This window comes from Borostomias antarcticus, assembly GCF_949987555.1.
Source record: "Borostomias antarcticus genome assembly, chromosome: 4".
NCBI lineage: Eukaryota > Metazoa > Chordata > Actinopteri > Stomiiformes > Stomiidae > Borostomias > Borostomias antarcticus.
This window is the reverse complement of record NC_140237.1, coordinates 17793128-17817655: the sequence shown is the minus strand read 5'-3', so window position 1 is coordinate 17817655 and position 24528 is coordinate 17793128. Positions and strand designations below refer to the sequence as shown.

General features: G+C 44.6%; 2 protein-coding genes across 2 annotated transcripts; both read left to right on the top strand.

Annotated features, from left to right (window-relative positions):
- Positions 1-287: 287 nt before the first annotated feature.
- Positions 288-20851, top strand: vat1l (vesicle amine transport 1-like; the record flags this gene model as incomplete). Its single annotated transcript, XM_084436712.1, has 9 exons — positions 288-517; positions 1128-1257; positions 1533-1748; positions 2821-2963; positions 4813-4916; positions 5623-5678; positions 5827-6021; positions 20098-20181; positions 20753-20851. The coding sequence occupies 9 exons, from the start codon at positions 288-290 to the stop codon at positions 20849-20851; spliced, it is 1257 nt and encodes a 418-aa protein (XP_084292838.1).
- Positions 20852-23216: 2365 nt separating this feature from the next.
- On the top strand, positions 23217-24432 carry clec3a (C-type lectin domain family 3, member A; the record flags this gene model as incomplete). The annotated part of the gene is made up of 3 exons (XM_084436755.1): positions 23217-23325; positions 23483-23575; positions 24035-24432. 3 exons carry the CDS (start codon positions 23217-23219, stop codon positions 24430-24432), a joined length of 600 nt encoding a protein of 199 aa, XP_084292881.1.
- Positions 24433-24528: the final 96 nt, after the last annotated feature.

Below are 24528 nucleotides of genomic sequence, written 5' to 3'. Positions count from 1 at the left end.
TATAGCCTATTTCATGCATCATAATCACAGACAAAATGTACAAGATCAAATAAGTTAAAATCCATTATTCCATTAATCAGGATTTAATTCCACACATCTACCGTTTTATTAGCCTATGGTGCATTGGCCTTGTGGCAGTATTCCGAAAGCCATAGTGTTCAGATAGCCTACTGTCGGTTTGCCGCTTGACAGTCGCCACCGAACAGGAGCGGTAGTCTACTGCCTACTGCACACACTGAACTGCCGTGGAAGGAGAAGTGCCACATCTCCAGCATCCCCTCCAGCTCATGAAGCCCACCGACATGGCTACAGAAGGAGCGGGGAGGACGGAGGAAACTGAGCATATGATAGAAAAGAATGGAGCAAAAGAACCAGAAAACGCGGTGCCGTCAGGAGATGCTAAAGAAATGCGAGCAGTCATTTTGGCAGGTTTCGGGGGTCTCAACAAACTCCGGGTAACAAAAAAGGCGATGCCCGAGCCCCAGCAGGGAGAGGTGAAGATTCGCGTCAAAGCATGGTAAATGTTGACTGAATGATGCTGGTACCAGTGACCAAGCGCTATTAACACATTCAACATGCTGCAGATAGGCTAGGCTACTGAATGTGCAGGAGTTTAGTTTATTTATATGCTAAATTAGCCTTTTAAATTTAGAACTATCTAGAACATCTGGAAATTGTTGAATTTGTCAGTGATTCATAACCTAGACCTATTTGAATTTTGACTTCAGAGTAAAAGCAGATCTGCTTTTTTAAGATCATAGGCCTATGTAAAAGTAAATGCAGAATTCAAAACAGTCATGAAGCCACAGGTCGTTTTCTGTGGCGTAGCCTGCCAAGCTATAGATCACGAGTTGTAGGTGTGACAATACATTATTTTAAAAATGACGAATGAATACATAGGACCTAGCTGTCTAGACTAACAAGTGAGCATTTATTCTTGTAATTGTAAGTACCGCCTTAGCCTTGAGAGTGTAGCCGTTTTCTGGAATTCCAGTGAGAATTTGGGAACGTCAGAGTGTGTGTGACTGCTGAATTGAATGAGAATGATTAAAATGTTATAGCGCAGAACTCTGCCTATAGCACACATCACTAATTAGGCCACTTGGTGACGATATTTAATGTTACAGTGGTTTGAACTTCCTGGACTTGATGGTGCGACAGGGGAACATTGACAACCCTCCCAAAACTCCACTCGTGCCAGGGTTCGAATGTTCTGGAATAGTAGAGGCTATGGGTGAAAACACCAAGGGCTTTGAGGTAAGCCAATCAGGAAGGACTGTAGTATGTTGCAGCATGCATGGATCACTAATACAGCCATATGACTTCCACTATAAGATGCCTGCTTGGCTGTAACACAAGCAGTAGGACAGAAACAATGTTCTAACATCATTTTTATTTAACTGCACTGGCCACACAGATGTAGGGCCTACATTCAGTTCACAATAGAGTTTGAAAATAACGTGTTGCTCAGTCTGACTCTGCCTCTGCCCTTGTCATAATTCATATTTCAACACATCTTTTCCTCTCTCTAGATAGGGGACAGGGTGATGGCGTTTGTGAATTACAATGCTTGGGCAGAGGTGGTCTGCACACCACTGGACTTTGTCTATAAGATCCCTAATGAGATGACTTTCCCTGAGGCAGCAGCCCTCCCTGTGAGCTTCGTGGCCGCCTACATGATGCTGTTTGAGGTGGCCAGTCTCCGGGAGGGCATGTCCGTGCTCGTCCACTCAGCGGGCGGGGGCGTGGTAAGACCGCTTCTGATGGATGGATGGATGGAGGGATGGATGGATGGATGGATAGACAGACACACAAACAGACAGATACACAGACAGACAGACAGACTATCTAAGCACAAGTTTTACAAGAGTGCAATACCTACTGAGTGCAGCACCTACTGTATCAGTCAAATAAGTAGTATGTCCATGTTGATAAATAATCAGGGAACTGTAAACTGTCCTGTCCAAGAAAAGCTTGGGCATCAAAAACAGACAGTCTTACTGTAGCTTCCTCCTGACTGGCTCAGGTCCACAGTGTCCAGCCAATCAGGGACAAGGATGGGCAGGAGAGAGAAACAGAGAATAAAAGACACACCTCTTGAAAATCTTATCAGTGATGCATTACTATAGATGCCACCAGTGGTGTAGACTGTAGCTTTTGAGGCTCTTGAGGGAAACAGCATGTGACTGTTAGCCCAGAGATCACATGACGTTTAGCCTTGATTGAAGATGGCCGCAGATGACAGGATATGGTGAGGTATTTCTTTCGAAATGACATCTGGTGCAGATGTGACTGGATGTACTGGGACAAGGAGTGTTCGGTCACTCTTCAGTCACACAGAACCAGCTAAATCATCCCGACTGATCTTGAGGTTTTACCTGAAGACAAACGCTGTCTGAGTAATACATTCAATTTCCCTTAAACACGTTTTGTACACAGAGCAATGTGTTGTTCTTAACTAGAAATTGAGTTATCAGCCTGCTTTGGCACAGTTCTCTGTAGGGAAAAGTCTGTTTCTGTGGACTCCCAGCTTAGTAGTAGTGAAGCACACGAGGGATGTATCTAGAGATACTTCACCTTGATTTCTGACACACTGTGATTTTTGCTTGAATAATACATGCAGAGCCCAGGCAAAAGAGATCATCTGTGCAATTTTATGCTTGGAAAGGATTGAATTTTAAGCCATTGAAGAGTGCCATAATAGATTTTGATATGAAACTGTGAAACTGATAGACCGCCTATGGACATGTAACAATCTGCATTAGCGTCCTCCAGAGTAGCTCTTGGCCTCCCAGTGACTGCTTATCTGCTCTGTTTCAGGGTCAGGCCGTGGCTCAGCTGTGCTCCACTGTACCCAACGTGACTGTGTTTGGGACTGCCTCATCTTCCAAACACGATGCCATCAAAGACTCTGTCACCCACCTCTTTGACAGAAACCTGGATTATGTACAAGAAGTTAAAAAGTAAGGATTTGCTTTTCTTTTTTTGTGGATAGAGGAACCATGGTTTGGCTTAATTCACATTCTTATACGAATATAACTTTACTGTGATTGGTTGCTAATTGAACCTTGCTGGTTTCAATGAGATTCGATTTGAACACAACCCAATCCCTTATCACAGGTACCCTGGTATGACAAGACTGCTTTGCAGCTATAATGTGACAGTGATAATGTGCTCAGTGGAGATGCAGATGTTACCCGATGCCTTATTTGTACTTGTGAGGCTATGGTCCCCATGGCAACATGCACCTCGTCTCCGATAGCGACGGTGGTGTATGGGGTGGAGCTTACAAGCCTCTACAAAGACTGATCAATCTGCAACAGGCTGGGAGGATGAGCAACAGCTGGCCAATCAGGAGAGGGCCCTGATACCTCACAAATACCAGAACCATTCGCAACACTGTGTGAGACTAGTGATCCTGAACATTAAATATCTTTCATAAGCTTTTGAAGATAAGTCAAGTTATGTTTCTCATATGAATAACAGTTCTTCTTCTTCTTCTTCTTCTTCTTCTTCTTCTTCTTCTTCTTCTTATTATTATTATTATTATTATTATTATTATTATTATTATTATTATTATTATTATTATTACCTTCTAAAAGGTTTTGATTCAGCCTGGCTCAGCCCGCCCACTTTAATTTTGAAATGCATTGAAGAAAGGCTCTCATCCAGAGTGATTTCTCGGTTGTACTTCCAACCAGGCCAGTCAGTGTCCTTTTAATGCGATGACAGAATTAAATTGAGGGATGTGATTGGTTAGGGGGATGAACTAACCGATGAGGCCTCCCTCTTCGGCTACGCCCATCTCGAAAAATGACTGCAATGGGTCCACTTTCACTTTCAGACTCAATAATGAAGTGAAATGAAATGGCAAGTGTCAGGCTAGCTTTGATTGATCGTCAATTCAATTAATTTCTACTTTTATTCCAGATTCACTTGATAGAGGTCCATATCAAACAATTAGTCAGTGCAATCTAGAGGCATGTTGTGTTCCCAAACACAAGACAATCAAGAACAAGCCTCTAGGTCAGGGCAAACCTGACTGTCTGTTTGGAATAGTGATAATGTGATGTCGGTGAATCATCATAGACAGGTTTGCTTCACTTGTTCATCAGCTGCTCTCTGTTGTTGTGTCCTATAAATCATTCATTAGATACAAACCAAAATGCGCAGGTAACATTCTACGTCTGATCTTCCCAGCTGTGCTTTGTCTCTTAATGATCCTGATCCTTGGTTACTAGGAGAGTACTTCGTCTTCATGTCTTCATGCAAATCAATGCTTGTAGTGAATACAGGGGACTATTATAGAGAGAGAGAGAGAGAGAGAGAGAGAGGCAGGTTTATAAGCCTTTCATCTCTCTGGTCCACACATTCCTCTTAGGCTCAAGGGCGAGAAGCAAAATTAAATTGGTTTCAAGTCCCACTTTTTACAATAGGCAAGACCATGGGCATCACAAGACCGCCAAGCAGTTTATCCAAGCAGGCAGCCGTGGGGCCACCCGGCAGAAAGGAAGGCATTAGGACCCTCTTGATCAGGCATTAAGATGCCTTGATCACTACATGCCTTTCATTCCTGCGTGTTGGTACCTCCAAAAGAGTCTTTCATGGAAAAACTGTCTCAGAGCTCGTCATCTGTTCCCTATTTACCCTCTATGTTCTGTTGGTTCGGTAATGAAATAGTGAGTAACGGGATTTGAAAGGGCATTTGAATGAACCCTGATGCTCTATGGACAGGCTGTTGATGAGGCCTATGCCCGAGCTTGTTTGTAATCAGGGGCCACAGGGGCGCTAACTGAATTTCCTGTCTCTCAGGATCTCTCCGGAGGGAGTGGACATTGTCCTCGACTGCCTGTGTGGTGAGAACACTGGGAAAGGCCTGGGTCTACTCAAGCCTCTGGGAACATACCTCCTCTATGGTGAGTGTGCCTCTCTCCTTCACTCAATACTGGCCTATCTGACATGAACCAGACATCTGATATGAACCAGGGTTTGACTCGTTTTGGTCTCGGTTCAGCAAATCCAGGGGATCGGCTGAATTCGCCATGTTCATATCATGAGTTGAATTTCCATCATACTGCTTCAAGCATGGTTGATGCTTCAAGCAGGAGCAGTCAGACGTTTCCCTCTTCTAACGGCATTAAGACGACACACGATTCCAATACGTGAAGATAACACCATCTCAATCTGTGGATTAGACAATCTGGTCAGAAATAATGTGATCTCTGATCTCTGTCAGAAAAAAGGCAAAAAGGTGAAATTGAGGTCAATTCAAATACAGTGAAAAACTATTAATTCATATCCACCAGCTTTCCCTCCCCATTGAATTCTTAATTGCACAGGTCTTCTCAGCCTGAGATAATGTAGAATTAGCGTTCAGGCCATCAGGCTGTGTGAATAGACTAATGACATTATGGTCAGCGGAGTTTATTAGCATGAGTCATGCAGGGGATGTTTCTGAGCACGCTTGGGCAGATCTACTGTAAAGGTGCCAGATTGTCCTCCCCCACGCTAACCCCTCACTCTCATGTCTCTGCACAGTCCACCAATCACTTCTACCCTGCAGTCTGCGTACTGTAGCAGCGCTCCCTGGCTATAAGCTCGTCTTTTGTTTCTGCGTTTCAGGCTCATCAAACATGGTGACCGGCGAAACAAAGAGTTTCTTCAGCTTTGCAAAATCTGTGAGTCAGTGATGCTCAGTCTGTCATCATGCTTGGAGAATAGACGGCTTGTTATTATTACGCAATGAACATTCATTTCATTTCATTGGTAAATGAAACATAAATTAGTTGAAATGTACTTGTTGGTGTGTCTGCTTCCACTCCACAGTGGTGGCAGGTGGAGAAGGTGAACCCCATTAAGTTGTATGAGGAAAACAAGGTCATCGCCGGGTTCTCGCTCCTCAACCTGCTGTTCAAGCAGGGCGGGTGTGGCCAGGTGAACACAGTGGTGGAGAAGCTCATGTCCCTCTACAGCCAGAAGAAGATCAAACCCCTGGTGGACTCCCTCTGGGCCCTGGAGGAGGTAAGGACAGAGCGCTGCCCGCGCCGCGTGTTTGACCGGCAGGTCTATCACAGCCAGTCTGCCAAGTACCTAGTCACCACGCCCAAATCCACATGGTCGCTACGAAAACACAGATGACAGGGAGGAGGTGGGGAGGAGGCGGCATGTAAACATCTTGGATGCGGCGTCATCTGTTGTTTGCCAGCGTTCCAAGCTGCGAGGAGCCGTCGGTTGCCGTTGACTGTCCCCCCTCTCACGAAGCAGGTGGGCCGGCCCAGTCCTGCTCTGCTGTCTGGTGCCAGCAGTTCTGCCCTGCTCACGCTCACGATCACGCCCACGCTCACGATCACGCCCACACTCACGACCACGCCCACGCTCACGATCACGCTCACGATCACGCCCACGCTCACGATCACGCCCACGATCACGCCCACGCCCACGCTCACGATCACGCTCACGATCACGCCCACGATCACGCTCACGCTCACGCCCACGATCACGCCCACGCCCACGATCACGCACACGCAAACACCCACGATCACGCCCACGATCACAGCGGGGGTGGGGGGTGCTGACAGATAATTTAAGTATTTTGATTGTCGCACGAGTTGTTGACGGGGTGTGTGTGTGTGTGGGGGGGGGGGCTCACAGAGATTTTTGATTGTTGCGCGATTTGTTTCCCGGAGGGGAAGGGGCAGGGCTTTTGCCCTGTTCGATTCGTTCGATCCACCCCTGGTTACGGGCCTGTAGTATGTAGGGGTTGCTAATTTCTCCACATGAGAATTGTGAAGTGTGGCGTGTCAGCGTGAGAAGAGGCTGAACGCGCGTGTCTTGGCAGCCCTAAGGTTACTACATAATATGAAATATTCAGCTTAAGTATACCAACAACAAATTTAGGGTCAGCTGTTTGGCGCTGTATCATACGACTTACATCAGACTTACTTCACAACAGAGACAAATAAATGCAAGTTATAGTTTGGCAACTGAGGCTTAGGGGGCAAACAATACACTCGTTTGGTTTATGTGTTACCTGGCTGGTTAGCTGTCATCACTCAGGTACTCTGGATGGGGAAAGGGCAGTGAGGAGATGTGTGTGCTGTGTGCAGCGCTGCTGCAGTGCGCCTCCGTTTGTGTCGCTTTTTGCGTTTACCGTTGACAAAGGAAGAGAGGGAGGGGAGGGGCACGGGTGTGCGTGGGGGGGGGGTGGGGGGGTCAAAATTACGACGCATTTTGGGGCATTATTACACGCTTTTAATCGAGAATTGATCGATGTCACCATGGGCCACATACAGTAGGCCTACACTGTAAAAAAAAAAGGGCACTTGCCTTGTCCAGAGGGCAAAGGGCAGGTGCTCTAGCACCACCTCGTGTCTATCTGTGCACGTCCCTGTGTGTGTGTGTGTGTGTGTGTGTGTGTGTGTGTGTGTGTGTGTGTGTGTGTGTGTGTCCGTCCAAGCTCTGCACTAATACTGTGCTCACAATTTAACCTGTTGTTTTGGTATCTTGGTAGAGAAAGTCAGGTTCATTATGTTTTGATTGTAACTTTAGTTAGCAAAACTATACATGTTTGGAAAGGGTATTGTACAGTGTAAGGAATCGGAAAATCAATGTTTCAATTTAATTGATAAATGGAATTTACAAAATGGCCGCCGTAAAACATAAGTTGTGTAATATCTCAGCTTCTAAATAAGCTGGATTTTAACTGCTAAACCTACATTTTAGGGTCAAGGAATCCAATGGTGCCAAAACGGACTAAAATGCATTAGTAGAGGATTTAACAGTTAATTTGTCTTACGAGTTTAAAATTTAGTGAGTACGAACTTTGGATGTTTCTGTAACCATCTTCACCATCATGACATGCACGTTTAGACCACAGTGATGCTTATCCAGTTAAATCAGGTAATCTTTGGATTGGCCTTCATAAATCAGTCATTCACTTGTTTCAGTTTATAATTTTATGATGTGTTTGTGTTTGTTTTTCTGAGTTGTCCTTGAACACGACTGACTGTCTCCCCAGTCCTCACCCATTTGCAGGGTTGTCATGGTTTTAGAAGTAGATTTTTTTTAAACTTTCATCCCACTCATGCTATGGTGGCTGGCTCCCTTACGTGATCCGACATTTATAGACATTAAAGTTAACTATGCTTTTTTCATACCAGATGGTAGATACAAATTAGATTGACCAAATCACTGTCGCCTATGTACTAGAAATGTCAGGAGCTATTCTGAGATTATTCTTCGAAAATAGTGACCAAGATATTTATTGTGGAAGATTAATGTTGACTTATCTGAAGATAAGAGGCAAAGGTAGCCATAGTTAGTGGGGTATCACTGTTTCATTGTAGAATTTGCCACCATTGTCCACTGTGATAACCTTTCATCTGCTATGGTAAATGGTAAATGGACTGCACTTGGGCGGCTGTAGCTCAGTTGGTAGAGCGGATCGTTCAATGATCGATGGGTCAGCGGTTTGAATCCCAGCTCCGACTGTCCACATGTCGAAGTGTCCTTGAGCAAGACACCTAACCCCAAATTGCTCCCAATGAGCAGGTTAGCACCTTGCATGGCAGCTACCGCCGTTGGTGTGTGAGTGTGTGTGTGAATGGGTGAATGAGAGGCCATTGTAAAGCGCTTTGAGTGCCGCTAAGGTGGAAGAGCGCTATATAAGTGCAGTCCATTTACCATTTAGTCCATTTACCATCATTGGCTTCCGTGAGCAAGGCAGAAGCAGTGTGTGAACCTCAGGGAGCAATAAGACAGCTTGTGCTTTTACCTGGCAAGCCAACCTCAAGAATACTGCATCTTTCATGCTCCGCGTGTCTCTGTTCCTGGATAAGAACACGATTACATTTGAAATGCACTCTAACGCGCAGAGGACTGCTGGTGTGTAGTACCAGTCTCGATGCTGTTGACGGTGTGATTGCTTCTCAGAGGTGACCTGACCTGTCTACATGGCCCTGCGTTGGGGGACACAGTGATGTGTGAAGTGATGAATTGAATTCCGTCACCTGAGTGTGTCACTGGCTTGCTACTTTTATTACTCTTCAGCCAGACCGCCCCCCTCAACACACACCCCCCCCCCCTCTCCCTCCCCATAGAGCATTTATCTGAATCCCTGAGAGGGGCATGGTCAAGGACCATCTGAATCCCTGAGAGGGGCATGGTCAAGGACCATCTGAATCCCTGAGAGGGGCATGGTCAAGGACCATCTGAAACCGTCTGGAACACCCCACTAAATAGCAACGGTATTTTAGGTTATGTATTGTGTGTGTGTTGAGTTGGGGGGGGGGTATTTTACGGCAACTCCCTTCTTGCTGGGGCCCCGGCGTCTGTCATTAAGCCCCCATAACTTGTACAGAAAGCTGCTGCTTGCCTGGTGTCCAACTACCTCAAGTTCTCCCACACAACTTCCCTTCTCCATTCTCTACACTGGCTCCCTGTAGGAGCTCGCCTCCAGTTTAAAACTGACTGGTTGCCCCGTCACTCCTAGGCCCCTGCGGTCGATCGACACGGTCACGGCTCTTCTCTGTCCTGGCCCCTCAGTGGTGGAATGAACTGCCCACTGATGTCAGGACAGCAGAGTCGCTGCCCATCTTTCGCCACAGGCTCAAAACTCACCTCTTCAAGAAGTACTACAACGATCCACCCTCTTAAGCACCTATTGAATTTTAGATTGCTATTCTTGCACTTTGCCATCAGCACTAGATTATGCTCTTAGTCACTTGTTTTAGAAAGGAGATGCACTTGTGAGTTCTGGCAAGTAGTACACTGGCTTTTCCTACGTTAAATGCAATTATTGTAAGTCGCTTTGGATAAAAGCATCAGCGAAATGACTCATGTCATGTAAAAAAAAGAAGTAATTTTATATGATCATATTATATGAGAAGGCAGATGGATTAGTGCTTGCTGCTCAATGCTCAGGAGATGTAATAATCTAACACACACGGTGTGAATCACCTGACAGGGGCCTGCGCTTTCTCTGCTTATGTTCCATCGCTGCTTAGATAGCACAGCCACTCAGCTCGCCACGGGGAGACTGCAGCTGACGCAGTGTGTGGAGGAGAGAGAGACAGAGAGAGAGGTCGGAGATTCGATGAGAAAGCAGCAGCTCCTGTGGAAGAAGGGGTTCGAGCAGCGGCGTCTCTAGCCCCTAGCGCCACAGAACCAGACCGAGCCCGGCTAGGGCCATCCTCGCTCTCCCTCCGACCCCGTATTACAAGACCCTGCGGCGGGAAAGAGATGGGCTAGATTTGTCTTGTCCTCCGTGTCTGGACACAGTCATTACATTATATTCCTCAAAGCGATGGACAGACTATAATCTGATTTAGCCTTTTACCCACAAGACCCTCGTTAGATAGAGGACTTGCTTCTTTTTTCCCCCAAGCGCTACTGATTTGAAGAATGGCTTTGAAGCCACAGACTCTTATTTTCGAATCACTCCATGCCCTGAGCATCACCGGGGTAATACTGTCCGGTACCAGGGGGAGTTACAGCGTGGGGGGGAGGTATTGGTGGAATGTTCCAGAGGTACCAGATACGCAGCAACACACTGCTGAATCCTCCCCCTCAGCCCAGTCTGAGCCTGACAAGACTCCAGCACATAGAGAAACACACTCACACACTAAACACTACAAGATCCCTGTAGCTTCACATGGCTGAGGCTCTTCTGGAGAAGAAACACTTTATTTTGCACGCCATTTTGAGATGGTACCGTTTTGGTATTTACCAACTGGTGATAGAGGGCTACTTGGAACCATTAAAAAACGGTGTTTTGGGGAAGTACCCTCCAATCCCAGACAGCAAAATAGTGCTTCTCCTGCACACCTTTAAATTAAATGAAACACCTTTCATATACATTAAAGACGCTGACTGACTGATTGACTGACTAGCTGATTGGTTGGCTGACTGACTGACTGACTGACTGACTGACTGACTGACTGACTGACTGACTGACTGACTGGCTGGCTGGCTGGCTGGCTGGCTGGCTGACTGGCTCACTGGCTGGCTGGCTGACTGGCTGGCTGGCTGGCTGGCTGGCTGGCTGGCTGGCTGGCTCACTGGCTGGCTGGCTGACTGGCTCACTGACAGTAGTGATGAACTACTAATTCATCCAATGCAGTAAGAAGACTTCTGCTTCCTCCGGTTACCAACCAAAAGGATTTCCACTCATTAGACGGTCACAGTAAACGGCAGATTTGTTGCCATGTTATCTTGCGTTGTTTCTTAACGCCCAGTGTGAACCTGGGAACTGTTGGTTATTATTTCCAGGTATATGTCATGCTGTTTAGGAATACAGAACTCGCTGTAGGCTTAGAGACGCCGGCTATTTTGACAGCAAAGGAGTATCCTTGGCACGGCACACCTGCAGTAATAAATTTAATTTGCTCCTTAAACCCACGCCAGCTCTGCCTGGTTACTCCCCCCGCCAAGTCAGGCTTGGCACTGTTGCCATGGGAACGCAGACTGGCACTCCAGTAAACACGGTAAACGTGGCAGCGCAGCGTGGCAGGGAGACGTCTGAGAGAGTCTCTCTCTCTCTCTCTCTCTCTCTCTCTCTCGCTCTCTCTATCTATCTCTCTCTCTATCTCTCTATCTCTATCTATCTCTCTCTCTATCTATCTCTATCTCTCTCTCTCTATCTATCTCTATCTCTCTCTCTCTCTATCTATCTCCCTCTCTCTCTCTCTCTCTCTCTCTCTCTCTATCTCTCTCTCTCTCTCTCTCTCTCTCTATATATATATATATATATATATATATATATATATATATATATATATATATATATATATATCTGTTAGAACAACCCCCAGACTTCTCATTGACCAGCACAGCTGACCTGGGGCCTCATTTATAAAGCTTGCTTACGCACAAAAGAATGCGTACGCCACTCCTGAGCAAACTTTGGGATTTATAAAAACAAACTTGACGGGAGAATGGCGGAGAATGTGCTCACCTCCAGCACACTCTGACCCATGCGTACGCACATTTCTGGCAAAATGAGAAACTGCGATCCTAAACCCGAGAAACGCTTTGAAATTGACAACATTGTCATGGCTGTCGCTATGGGCGGGCCTTTGGGGGCCTGGCCCAGCCCAAAAGTGCTAGTGCCCCTCCACTGGCGCCCATAGTTTAATTAATTAATAACATTTTTTATATTTTTTTATTAATCATAGTATTTTTCTGTTAAATTAAAAATACTAACTTACGATTCCTTATAAATGAATACATTAAGAAACAATGGTGTGTTTTTCTGTTTGACAACCGCCGTTCTGAAAAAGGAAGTTATGCCCATGTAGTGGTTACTACAAGCGTGATTTCAGTTGGGAGTCAGTTGGTGCCACGCTGACTGTCATCACAGGTTATAGGCCTAGCCTACCCTTGCCCTAACTTTGAGGACACCTACCGCAACGTGTGAAAACTCCTTTTCAACACTTAGAAACGTTTTCACGTTAGCAACGTTAGCATACTATCAGTCCGAAGGAGAATGAGAGAGCTCAGTATAATTAGTATGCGTCAGTGCTGCACAAACACAATAACATATCGTATTATCACAAATAGTTCATGATAATTGTGCCCCCTCATGCAGTTCATATGCCCCCCTTAAGACTGAGCCCTAGCAACGAGTCTGAACATTGTGAACAATAAATATATCCGATATTGCAAAATAACCCCTCAAATAGCCTATGTTACACAATCCAACCGGGAATAATAATCAACTGAATCTTTCATCGCTAAACAATTGATTCATTTATTTATTTTCATAAATAATCCCTGTATTTATTTATTCTCATAAATAATTCCTTTATTTATTAAGGCATATTCTCATAAATAATTCCTTAATTTATTTATTCTCACAAATAATCATGTGGACAGCGTAAGCTGTGTGCTCAAAGCAATCACTATAATTCAAATACTGCTGTGAATGACTTGTGAACGGCCTTCATATTTACACTGTTATGTGTATCCCAATTTTGGTAGAGCAACAATCACTCTAGTTGTAGAGAAGCCGCTCTCACCACGGGGAAAATGACAGTGCCAACATGCAGCCTAGCCTTCGCAACAAGAAATCTCTACGTGTGCTCTGTAGGCTGTGCCACAAGATTCTGATGACAAATGGCAGGGATACTGCATTGTTAGTGCCTCCACCTCCATAGCTTTTCAACCTGTCTGTACCAGAAAATGGTTGTTTCAGTCACTCAACCCTATGATGTCTCTGGCCCATGTGACGTCCCAGCATTATGCCCTCCTTCTCCCTAGGGTCAGAAATGACCCGTTGTCACCAATCCCTAAAATAAAGCAGCTTAAAGGTGCAGTATGCGGTTTGGCTCAGAAGCACTTTTTATTAAACTATATTTTTGGGGGCAATTTTCATTACATTCCAACAACAATCAATAAAAGTGCTCTGACACTCAAATGAAATAAATCCGTAATCTGTGGAAGTCGCAGGACTGTAATAAGTGCGTCCAATCATATTGAGTTACCAACTTGAAATGATTGGATGGCTTACCTGCCTGTCAACCTACCAACCTGCCTAGCGAGGGTCATTTCCGAGTGGATAGTGTGCTGTTTATATTATACCTCCATGTGCGCTGCCTATCACTGCGAAGGTTGTGAGTTCAATCCTTGGTGTGGACATACCAAGGTACCATGACATATATTGTCAATGGATGTTATAGAAGTTATGTAACGAGCGTGGGTCATATTTGTTAATTATAGACCCTTTTACAGCCTAGTCAGCACAAGTATGCGCGCGCATTCTTGAAACAGTAGCAGAGGAAATCGCCATTATTAAGCGTACGGACTGGACTTAGGACATCATCAAAAATGCCCGCGTTTGCGGTACCCATTTATATCAGGTAAGTTATTTTGACTACCTGGTTTCACTGGAATGTCTGGTTGAAATGTCTAAAAATAAAAAAATGAAGTGTCTATTTTAATAAATGCTGGGTTGAAGCTTCAAAGCACCGCCACCACCACAGAAGAAGACTACCTAGGAAAAATTATTTCACTCGGACAGAACGCGTCTAAATAAGTTATTTATCGGGTTTTATTGGCTTCAAAACCCAGCATTTGTTAAAATAGACCCGTTTGCTTAGGTAAGTGAAGTTTTATGTTTTTCTGACACTTATAATATGAGCGCCTCTCCTAACTAGGCCGACACCGATTTATTTTGAAGGCAGAGTGAATGGACCAGCAAAGGACTGTTGTCTGGCATGAGCGAGTGGAATGCGACAACGGGACTGAGAAGGGCTAGTTGAAATGTAGAGTAATATCTGAAGTAAACAGTAACCCATAACCTGGCTGCACGCTAAGCTAAAGCTAAGTTCAGGAAATTAAGCCCAATGATAGCTAGCTAACGTTAGCTAGTGCTAGCTAACACACTAGCTAGTGTTAGCTACCTAATTCAAGGCCCAAGGAGTTGGAGATACTGTGCACGTTCTCTCAAAGTGCTTTGGCTAAGGTTAGCTACTACAAGCTAGCTAGTCTTTGTCACCAACACTTGCCTCACAACGTACGTAGCTAAACTATTCACACAGCAAGCAACGTCAGCTGACTAGGACTGTCTCGTGAGTAAAATAACCAGTGTTGTGAAATACATTTAACAACTGGTCAGCTGATATGTTGCACAGCAATCGAGCAGGACAATATCATTAGGGTTAGGTAGCTAGCAAAGTCAGCTTGCCCAGCTGGTATGGTTATAGGCTCATTCCTATGGGATAGCTTAGTAGTTTGTGATTTAGCAATGGATCAATATTTTCAGTTGGGGATAGGACTACAACACCACCTGTGCTGTGGCACCAGGAATCTGCTCAGACCACTGTTTTTATTCACCACCATATCATGTTATTATGCAGATTAAATGTACTGTATGTCTACGCGACACAAAAAAGGATTTATATAAATGTTATTTTTGGCCAATATTTTAATGCACTATTTAATGCACTATCTCCCTTCTGTTCTGTTGCAGCTTTGATGCTGAGATGCCTGGTGTGGCATGTCAGGTGTCGGTTGCTGTGCAACGCTGATGTCCAGCCCCCCCAAAGATGGTCTTCAGGTGCAAGCCCCACCCGGACAGGACATGGCCAGACAGCAGTATCTGATCATGGATGGCTGTGACTGTGTCCATGATACAGGCAGTGCAATTACATAACATGTCAAGTATACTGTACAGTAGTATACAGTAGTGCAGAGTAAGTTCTCTATTGTATAGACAAGGTGTTCAATTGCTCAAGTGTTGTCAGGTGTTGATGCAAGTGATAGTGTACAGTAGTGCAGAGTCAGTTTTCTATTGTATAGACGAGGTGTTCAATTGCTCAAGTGTTGTCAGGTGTTGGTTCAAGTGTACAGTGGTGCAGAGTCAGTTGTTTATAGTACTCTGGTTGTACTATACATAGGCCCTCACTCTAATTATAACAATGGCAGACATGCCACCCCCTGGACCAACAAGTGAACACGTGACACCTTGCACCTTGTCTATAACAGTGTTTTTCAACCTTTTTTGAGCTACGGCACATTTTTGACATAAAAAAAAATCTGACGGCACACCACCATCCCAAAACGAATAATTAACATGGAAAGATGTATATACAGTAACTGGTACACACGGTCAGATTTAGGCACTTTTATTAAATGGAGCGCATGAATATGAAACTTTTCACCATTTAGGCCTACACGTAAACAAAGAGCATTTAACATTTTTAATAAACATTTTTAATTTCATTAATTTATTTACAATGGCTCTGAGTTCAATTCTCCCTATAATTATAAATAGCCTACTATTATTACAAAACCTGAGTTTGATCATTATTTAGTCTTAAGTCTCTGAATTCGATTCTACTACTTATCTTACACAGGCTCAGAGCCTCGTTTCTTCTTACTCAGTGTGAAATCTGGGCCTGTTTGTTCGAGCACAATATTGATATCCTGTCAGGAATAGATGATAGGCACATGCGCAGCTCTTGTTCAACAGCTCTCAGTCTCTCTCTGTTTTTTGTTTTAATTGCAGTTAGGCTTGAGAAGCTGAGCTCGTTAAGATATGTTGTGGAAAAGGGGAGCAGAGTTGAAATGGCTTTATTTGCTACGATAGGAAACTCCTTGGCAGCAGTAAGTCAAAAACTGTCCAAAGTTAAATCCGCATAGCGCAGTTTTAAACCGCGGTCCTGTCTCAGTTCAATTAGTTCTTCTTGCTCCTGCAAAGTCATGTTCTTTCCGAAAAGAACAGATGAGCTGTATGGGTTCCTCACCCAGTCCAATGAGTCAGTGGAGGCTAAGGGGAAATAAAATGACATCTTCTCCTCGAGGCTTTCCAAATGTTCCCCTATTATCTCGTACAACGCTGCATGTCCGTGACATTCCTGAGTGAGAAGGAACATGCCAAGCGATTTCTGCTTGATTGCATAGCCTAAATGACGTATGATAGGCCGACAGAAATTACAACCGTTGAAATTTGAAGACAGTTGTCATTTGGAAAAATAAAAACAGTCAAAAAAGTCAGTCATATTCTCAAAATAATAATTATTATAATTTTTTTATTATTACTGACATTTCACATGACATTTGACAATTTTCCTCGGCACACCTGACAATCTCTCACGGTACACTAGTGTGCCGCGGAACACCGGTTGAAAAACACTGGTCTATACAATAGACAACTGACTATGCATCACTGTACACTCGAACCAACTACTGACAACACTTGAGCAATTGAACACCTTGTCTATACAATAGACAACTGACTCTGTACTACTGTATACATGTGCATTACATGCCTCTCCTCTTTACAAAGATGGTCACAACCACAACATGTCCTGAGAGCACATGCAAAATAACAACTTATGGCTTAAGCATTTATCAAGCAAAGTTTCAATCAAAACTTGAGTATTACCTATTCTGTTGAGTACTATGTTTACAATTGTTCATTCATGATATTATTACAATTGACCTTTTAAGTCTGCCTACACTTAGGTTACTTAGCTAAGAACCATTTTAATTACAATTTACTTCTAAGGGCAAATACTTTACTTTCATATCTTCATATCAATATAATATCAAGATCCTAGTAGATGTCCAAATAACCCACTGTGTCCTGGGTCTACTTATTCACCACCTAAAGGGAAGTGCAAAACAGCAAGTCATGACCTTTATCCAGAAACAAAAGTTGAACCCATTGCAGCAAAATATCTAACATTACAGGAATCATCAGTGTAATTGCTTTAGCCACTGACCGCTACAATTAATGTTATGGAAGCTGCTGCTAGTTGTTGTGAGCCCCTGAGCTTACTGGCTATCCCGCTCTCATTGTGCTGGATTAGCATTGGAAGCATTGGAACTGATGTGTCCAGGTGACAAGATCCATCTTTATTTATCAGACATTACCGTCCTACCAGTCCCCCACAGAAGCCAGCCAACACACATAAGCCAGGCTGGACCTGGCCTGGTTTGGACAGGCTAACGCGACATCATTGTGTTACACTAGCATTAGCCACCAGTGGAAATTGTAACGACCCAAAGCTATCTACAGCATGGAATTAACTAAAAATGATCTCCATCAGTCAAAAACATCATAGGTAAGTCGAAAATGAGGCCCTAGTTGAAAAATTCCAGAATATCCCTTTAAGTGGCACACCCAACACATTCAGTACTCTCCCAGAGTTACCGGCATTACTAATGACAAACTATATACAATATGGGATTTGGAACTACTAATAATAACTAATTGGCCTGCCTATCACTGCCAGCTCCCCCTGGAGGTCAGTGAGGGTATAGGGAAAGGGTCTGCATGTAATAAATACATATACCCATACTTCCTCCCTAACACAATGCAAAACCCTGCCTACTCCCCAGTGTCCCCTCCCTTCATGTGTATATGTACGTACTCTGTGTCTTCTATCTAGATACATAAAACATTGTTTCCCTTTATACCCATTTTTTGTATTTTCTTTACTTCTCTATATTGATTAATGTATGCACAATCTAGGAGTTACATTTCACACTAGGAGTACAGGGCCAAAGTAACAACAAATGCGTCACTAAATACATTTGAAGTTAATGTATCCATATCCTGTGTGTGTGTGTGTGTGTGTGTGTGTGTGTGTGTGTGAGTGAGTGAGTGAGTGAGTGAGTGAGTGAGTGAGTGTGTGAGTGTGTGAGTGAGTGAGTGAGTGAGTGAGTGAGTGAGTGAGTGAGTGAGTGAGTGAGTGAGTGAGTGAGTGAGTGTGTGCAGGGCAGCATGTGTGTGTACAGTATTTGTGTGTATGACAGTGATGTGTAGGACTCTACTGCGTGGTTTGTTCCTGCTCCAGAGAATGATCTGCTCATTAAAGATCTGCCCACATTGATCTGTGAGGAGCGCTTCTGTGCTAAACATCCACATTAGACCTGCCTGCTAAAGAATGTCAAGTCATCCATCAAGCCTGACCATGTCAGAAAAGGCCCGGTGATACTCATTAGCTGGCACAGGGCTTAGTTCTAATCCAACTCATTTGCAGGCTGGTAGGAAACAGAAAATCAACACAATTTTTCTAGTAATGTGCAAAAACATTTGTGTCAGGCAGGACTGATCAAAGCTGTGTTTTATAATAGAAGTGAACCAACGGCATGCAGCAGACAGTAGTATCCTTTGTTTTAGATTTATTTTAGATAAATGCGTCTGTGAGGCCTTTTATGAAATGCTCTTTGTTGCCATATGAACTATGGCACTACAACGCCGAGGAACTGAGGAACACATCACACAGAGTGTAGTGAGTTCAGAGACTGTCAAGTAGAGTTGGAAGTCCGCCTCAGCTGTGTGGAGAAGAAGGCTTCTCTGATGTTGCTCTTAAGAAGATGTTGTGTAGCACAATGTGACTAACGGTGGCAAGCTTAGTGGTGCCAACATTCCTGAGTCTGTCCCACAGTATGTTGTGTGTAATATTTCTCATGTCCATAATCTGTTACAAATGTGTCACTGGGCTTGCATCACTGTGGTCTGCACTCTGTGGTAATGGATTCATAATGCAGCAGTCCCCTTCTTGAGACAGGTAATACCCCGCCTGATACAGAGGGGCAGACATCCACCCCTGCACAGCAACAGGTCAATCGTGTGAGGGAAGCCCTGAGGTGCCTAACAAGTGTCTGTCTAGTATAATTTGTCAGTCAGATCTACATGTACAGAGCCATCCTAAGATGCAGACTATTGTTTGACATGCAGAACTCAATCGATCACATTCTGTGTCGAACGCAACAACAGGCTCTCATTCAGCTGGGCTAGAGCAGGCCTCTTATAAGCTGCAAATGCAAGGACTGATAAAATATTTACTGGTTGGGCAATTCAGAGATGTGAGATAGACCTATTCTTCAGTGACGTTGAACAGAGGGAAGTAAATGTGTTTCCATCTGCCCAGTGTCCATAAGGTATTGAGTTTGACCTCTCACAGAATGAACACTGTAACACTTGAGAGCGTGACCTTCAGCTCTGCACTTGTAGCCACACATGCCAGCTCTCAGTAGAAATGCTGTAGGGAGGCTTACCTTGTACCAGCACTGATACAGCATTAGGGGTTTACTTCCAACCTGCAGCTTACAGTATTTCTAGGTACTTTGTCACCAATTGGCTGTTTTTGAACATGGTAAAGGCCTCGTGGTGAGGCAGGCTGGTATATTTGCTCAGCACACAGTAGTATGAAGTTCTCCAGACTCTACCGTGTCTTTTTAACACTGACAGAGAATTCTCATTGAGATGGAATTCTTTCATTGGGACTCCTAAGCTCACACCTATTTATAGTTCTCTGATTAATCTAAATGTGCGGCTAAATCTAATTCCAATGTCATTAAGAGCAACACAACCCCTTGCCAGACTGATTGCTTTGTCTGGTGAGGATAAAACACAGCGGAGGTTCATTCATTCAGGCCTGTGCTGCCTCTGGCACTACTGCCACCTAGTGGACAGTTCCTTGAACTTCATGCACACCACACAAGATTCCTCCTAGCTCACAGAGAGAACCCCCTCCCCCCCGATGAACAGTGCTATACACGTGTTTTCTGTAAGGAACCATGTTGATGCTGTTGTCCGCACTCCCGTAGAGAATGTTGACTGTTGATATTATTGTTAAACCCCAGGTCAAAGAAGCCATGCAGAGGATCCATGACAGAGGCAACATAGGAAAACTCATCCTGGATGTGGAGAAGTCCCCCACTCCTTTGGTGAGTGCACTTTATAGGCTAATTATTACATCATAAAAAGTTACTTTGCAGATTCATGGTAAAAAATCCAGTGGCATAAAGATGACTGTGTGCTAGTCACTGACTGGTGAGGCAATCGTACCTGATGAGAGCAAATCGTCAGGGGGAGTGTTTTTTTTTTTACGTTACCCAGATAAGACGGAGCCTAAGAACAATGGAACTGGTTGCCATCCTCTGCCGCAACACTGGTTCCCATGAAGACCCATGTGGGACCTTCGGTGTTTGAGGAAGCGAGCGTGGTGGCAAAAGCCAGAGTTATATTATTGTCAATATTTATTTAACACCCATGTCCACCGCAGTCGCTCACCTTGTGTTGCTGTTCACAGTTGACTGTGTCATCGTATATTATGTATGGTCAACCTGCTTCACCAGCCTGGCGACAGGGATGCAAGTTCTTTTCCCTAAGAGCTATGATATGGTATTTGTATCCAGGTCAACAGCGATGTTATGGCTAGTTGGCTATGGCGGGTGCCACTCTGCATCCTGGCTCCTGCTGTGTAGGAACAGATGATGATGGAGCTTTTCTGTGCAGATGGCCAGTGACAGCACGGAGACCAGCGAGGCAGGGGAGGAGGAGGAGGAGCATGAAGGTGACAGCGACAACAAGGAGCGCATACCCTTCATCCAGTAAGGCCCGGCGGCCCCACGCCACGACAAGCAGTCCTACCGCTCTCACCACACATCCCGGGATCAGAACCGCACCTGTCAACTCAAACTGCTGTAGTGTGTGTGTGTATGTGCGCGTGTGTGTGTGTGTGCGTCCGTTAGTTTTTGTGTCTCCATCATTTGGTTTGTAAACCACGTTAGCATACTGCGCAGTATGACAACAAACAGATAGAACACTGAGCAGTGGTTGTGAACTCAGCTTAAGTGCCATTCTCAGAGCAGTATTATGATGTGTATTGTATTGCTAGCCAAAATGATGTCATGATGAACGATGCTTTTGACTCTTCTGCAGCCTCCAGAACACCCATTGTTTCCTGTGGCCCAATTAGCGAGCAAAGTAGGAACGGGTAGAAGTGTGTTCATGAGTGATTATACAGTCAAGAGGCAACCAGGGAGATAAAAAGATTGAGTGGTTGAGTATGAAAGAGCGCAGCGAGTGACTGGGACAGCTGCTGTGTAGAGGCAAAGAAAGATCGCTCTCATATTTCCGTGGGAGGAAAGAGAAAGAGAGCGACATTGTTTCAATTTCTCTGTTTCTCTCTCGGCTCTATGATGACGACTCAAGCATTCTGAGCACCAGCTGCTCTGATCAATCTGACACAGTCCCACTGAGATCACAGCAAAGCCAATTACTGGACAGGGCTGAGTTTCCCAGAGGCATCGTAGCGCTACGTTCATGTGTGTAAGGAGCTGTGTTATGTTTACCTGCTGGTGCCTGTCTCATGTAAAATGCATCAAGACAAACTCACTACCCAGATGAGCTGATTTCCTGTGCATGAATTTAATGGTGTTTCTCACACAATCACAACACTACTAGAGGTGTTCATGTAAAGTGTGAACATCCCTTGAGAGATGGGTCATTAAGTGTAGTAAAGTGATGGGAAATCTACTGTTGCCTCACACATTCTACCTGTCAGTCCACATCCGATCAAAATTAGGATGAAACCTGAAAACATGTTAAAAAAAATAAATAAAAAAAAACCCATTAAAATATCAGTCTATCTTATTTTGAATGTCTCTTAGAGCTTACTACTGTAGAGTTTAGAGTAACCTGTTGTCATGTGAGGTCATTATGATGAATTGTCAACATGCCTTAAAAGTTTTGGGGTTTTTTGAAGTAGAAAAAAGGCAAGGTAAATACTTTAGCTCAAACCTGATTAGAAACACGTAGAGAGATGTAGATTAAGATACTGTTTACCTGTATTTTCATTGTTATGTTGTACTGTACGTAGAAGTCCAGTTCTGTTTACTGTACATGAATAAATGTATCTGCAAAGCACTCTGTGTTTCATGGCCTTTACTGTAAAAGTCAAGGAGGATTTCTCCCCAACAGCGCCCTGTGAAGGATGACTCTGCATGCTGCTCTCACAGACTCCCATTCTATCCCTCCGGGTACAGTATCTCATGCCCGTCTTGTAAGTCTAAGTCACTATTATATGCATTTTTTGTATTGATAATCATCATCTATTTACTTTGTCGTCTTAAAGCGAAGACACATTCTCTCATTTCGGAGTGTTGAAAGTTGAGTTGTGTGGAGTTTTGTGTAATCAGAGTGAGGCTATGAGACCTCTCAGCTCGTTACAGCGGACAGAGTTTTTCTTACACTGGACCTCTCTCTTCCATCCGTCTTCTCAACATCACAGACTAAAAATAGTCTCCTCTGTACCAGAGCAGGGAGCAAGACCTCCACGGCTCTAATGGCCACTCTGTTTTCTAGATTACATAACTGGAACTCTGTATCCCCACCTCCGTTTAAATCAAAATAATAAGATTAATAATGACAACATAATCACCAATATTTTGGTGCATTGTGAGGCCAAGAATACTTCTCTCAATAAGGTGTAGCGGGTACCAGTGTTCATCTCACCTTTGCAGTTCCCAGATGGTGACAGTTTCTATTAACAGTAGTACTGTCACCCAATAGTACCTTTCACACTCATGCATTAATTGTGTTCAAAATAGACTTCATCACAGAAGCTGTCAAATCTGGTCATACGGAACATTCTGTAACAGCGATGCAGTCAATGAATTTATATCTTGTTGGAAATGAATGGAAAAGCTGCTACAGTAAATGAATTGCACCTTGTCCCAGGTAAATATTTATGAATGGGCAGAAACAGGGAAATCATTGTTGTCTCCACCCATGGTATTTCAACCCCCCTTGATGCCTGAAAAACCCCAAAGTTACATAGTGTGAACCAATGGGCGGAGAGGTCCTGCAGGAGCAAACAGAGGAGCTGTATATATGGTGCTGCCCAGAGTGCTTTGGGCTCCTCTGTCAGGGTTATAAGCTGTGTGTGGGTCTCTGGTGGGATCTGTGGGCCTCAGGCATGGCACGTCTGGTCCTCCCAATCTTTCTGCTTCTCTGCCTCTCCTTGCTTCACCAGGGCTATACCCGTCCGCCACGCACCAGGAAGGCGGTGCCAGTCCGACAAAGAGGTATGCCCACCACACACACACACACACACACACACACACACACACACACACACACACACACACACCACGCACACACACACACACACACACACACACACACACACCACGCACACACACTTTGTACTGTAGCTGTCTGCTTGTCTTTCTTTCCTTGCAGATCCAGCGCTAGAAGAGGGTGATGTGAAGTCACAGCTGGAGAGGCTGTGGCAGGAGGTGAACTCACTGAAGGAGATGCAGGCTCTACAGACGGGTAGGCTGAGGTTCTGCTGAAGTGGCTTTTCTCACACACACACACACACACACACACACACACACACACACACACACACACACACACACAGTGCCCTATGGTCAGGGAGGGTGGGAAGGAAGGGAGAAAATAAGTTTTCTTTGGCATACCTTCATTTACTACAGGAAGTCCGCAATAGCTTGTGATTTATGTAAGAAAATGGCAAGTCTCTCAGGAAGTAATCGTGATCAAGACAAACAACTCTTCATAAAATGTAGTTAGTCAGTAAACAGTAAAATGTCTGTTGCCATTTTTAAGGACTCCAAAAGTTGACGTACCATTTTCACTTGTACTCAACAGATGCAGTCACCAGTAGAGGGCAGGGTTTCTTACCAAAGCAGCACCAATTTAGTAGTGATGTTGTGAAGGACACTCAACTTACAAAACCTTGGTGGGGCTTTGGGGTGTCTTTGTTTTCAGTGTGTCTTCGTGGCATCAAAGCTCACAGGAAGTGTTATCTGGTCATTGAGGAACCCAAGCATTACCATGAGGCCAACGAGGACTGCATCGCCCAGGGTGGGACCCTGGCCACCCCGCGTGACCTCAGTGAAAACAACGACCTGAGAGACTATGCTAAGAGGAGCGCGCCCGGCACCAGGGACTTCTGGATCGGTGTGGCAGACATTGTGAAAGAGGGCCAGTACGTGGACATCAACAGCATGCCCATCAGCTACTTCAACTGGGACCGTTCCAAGAAGCAGCCTACAGGATCCAAGAGGGAGAGTTGTGTGGTTCTCTCAGTGGCAGCTCAGGGAAAGTGGTACGATGAGGTGTGCCTCAGCCCAAAAAAATACATCTGTGAATACATTATTCCTTAATTTGTGGCACCACAATGAAGGCCAGAGGGTTGTTGATCATTCATGCTGGTCACACATACAGTATATGAGAAATAAATGATCACACTCTGGTTTGTG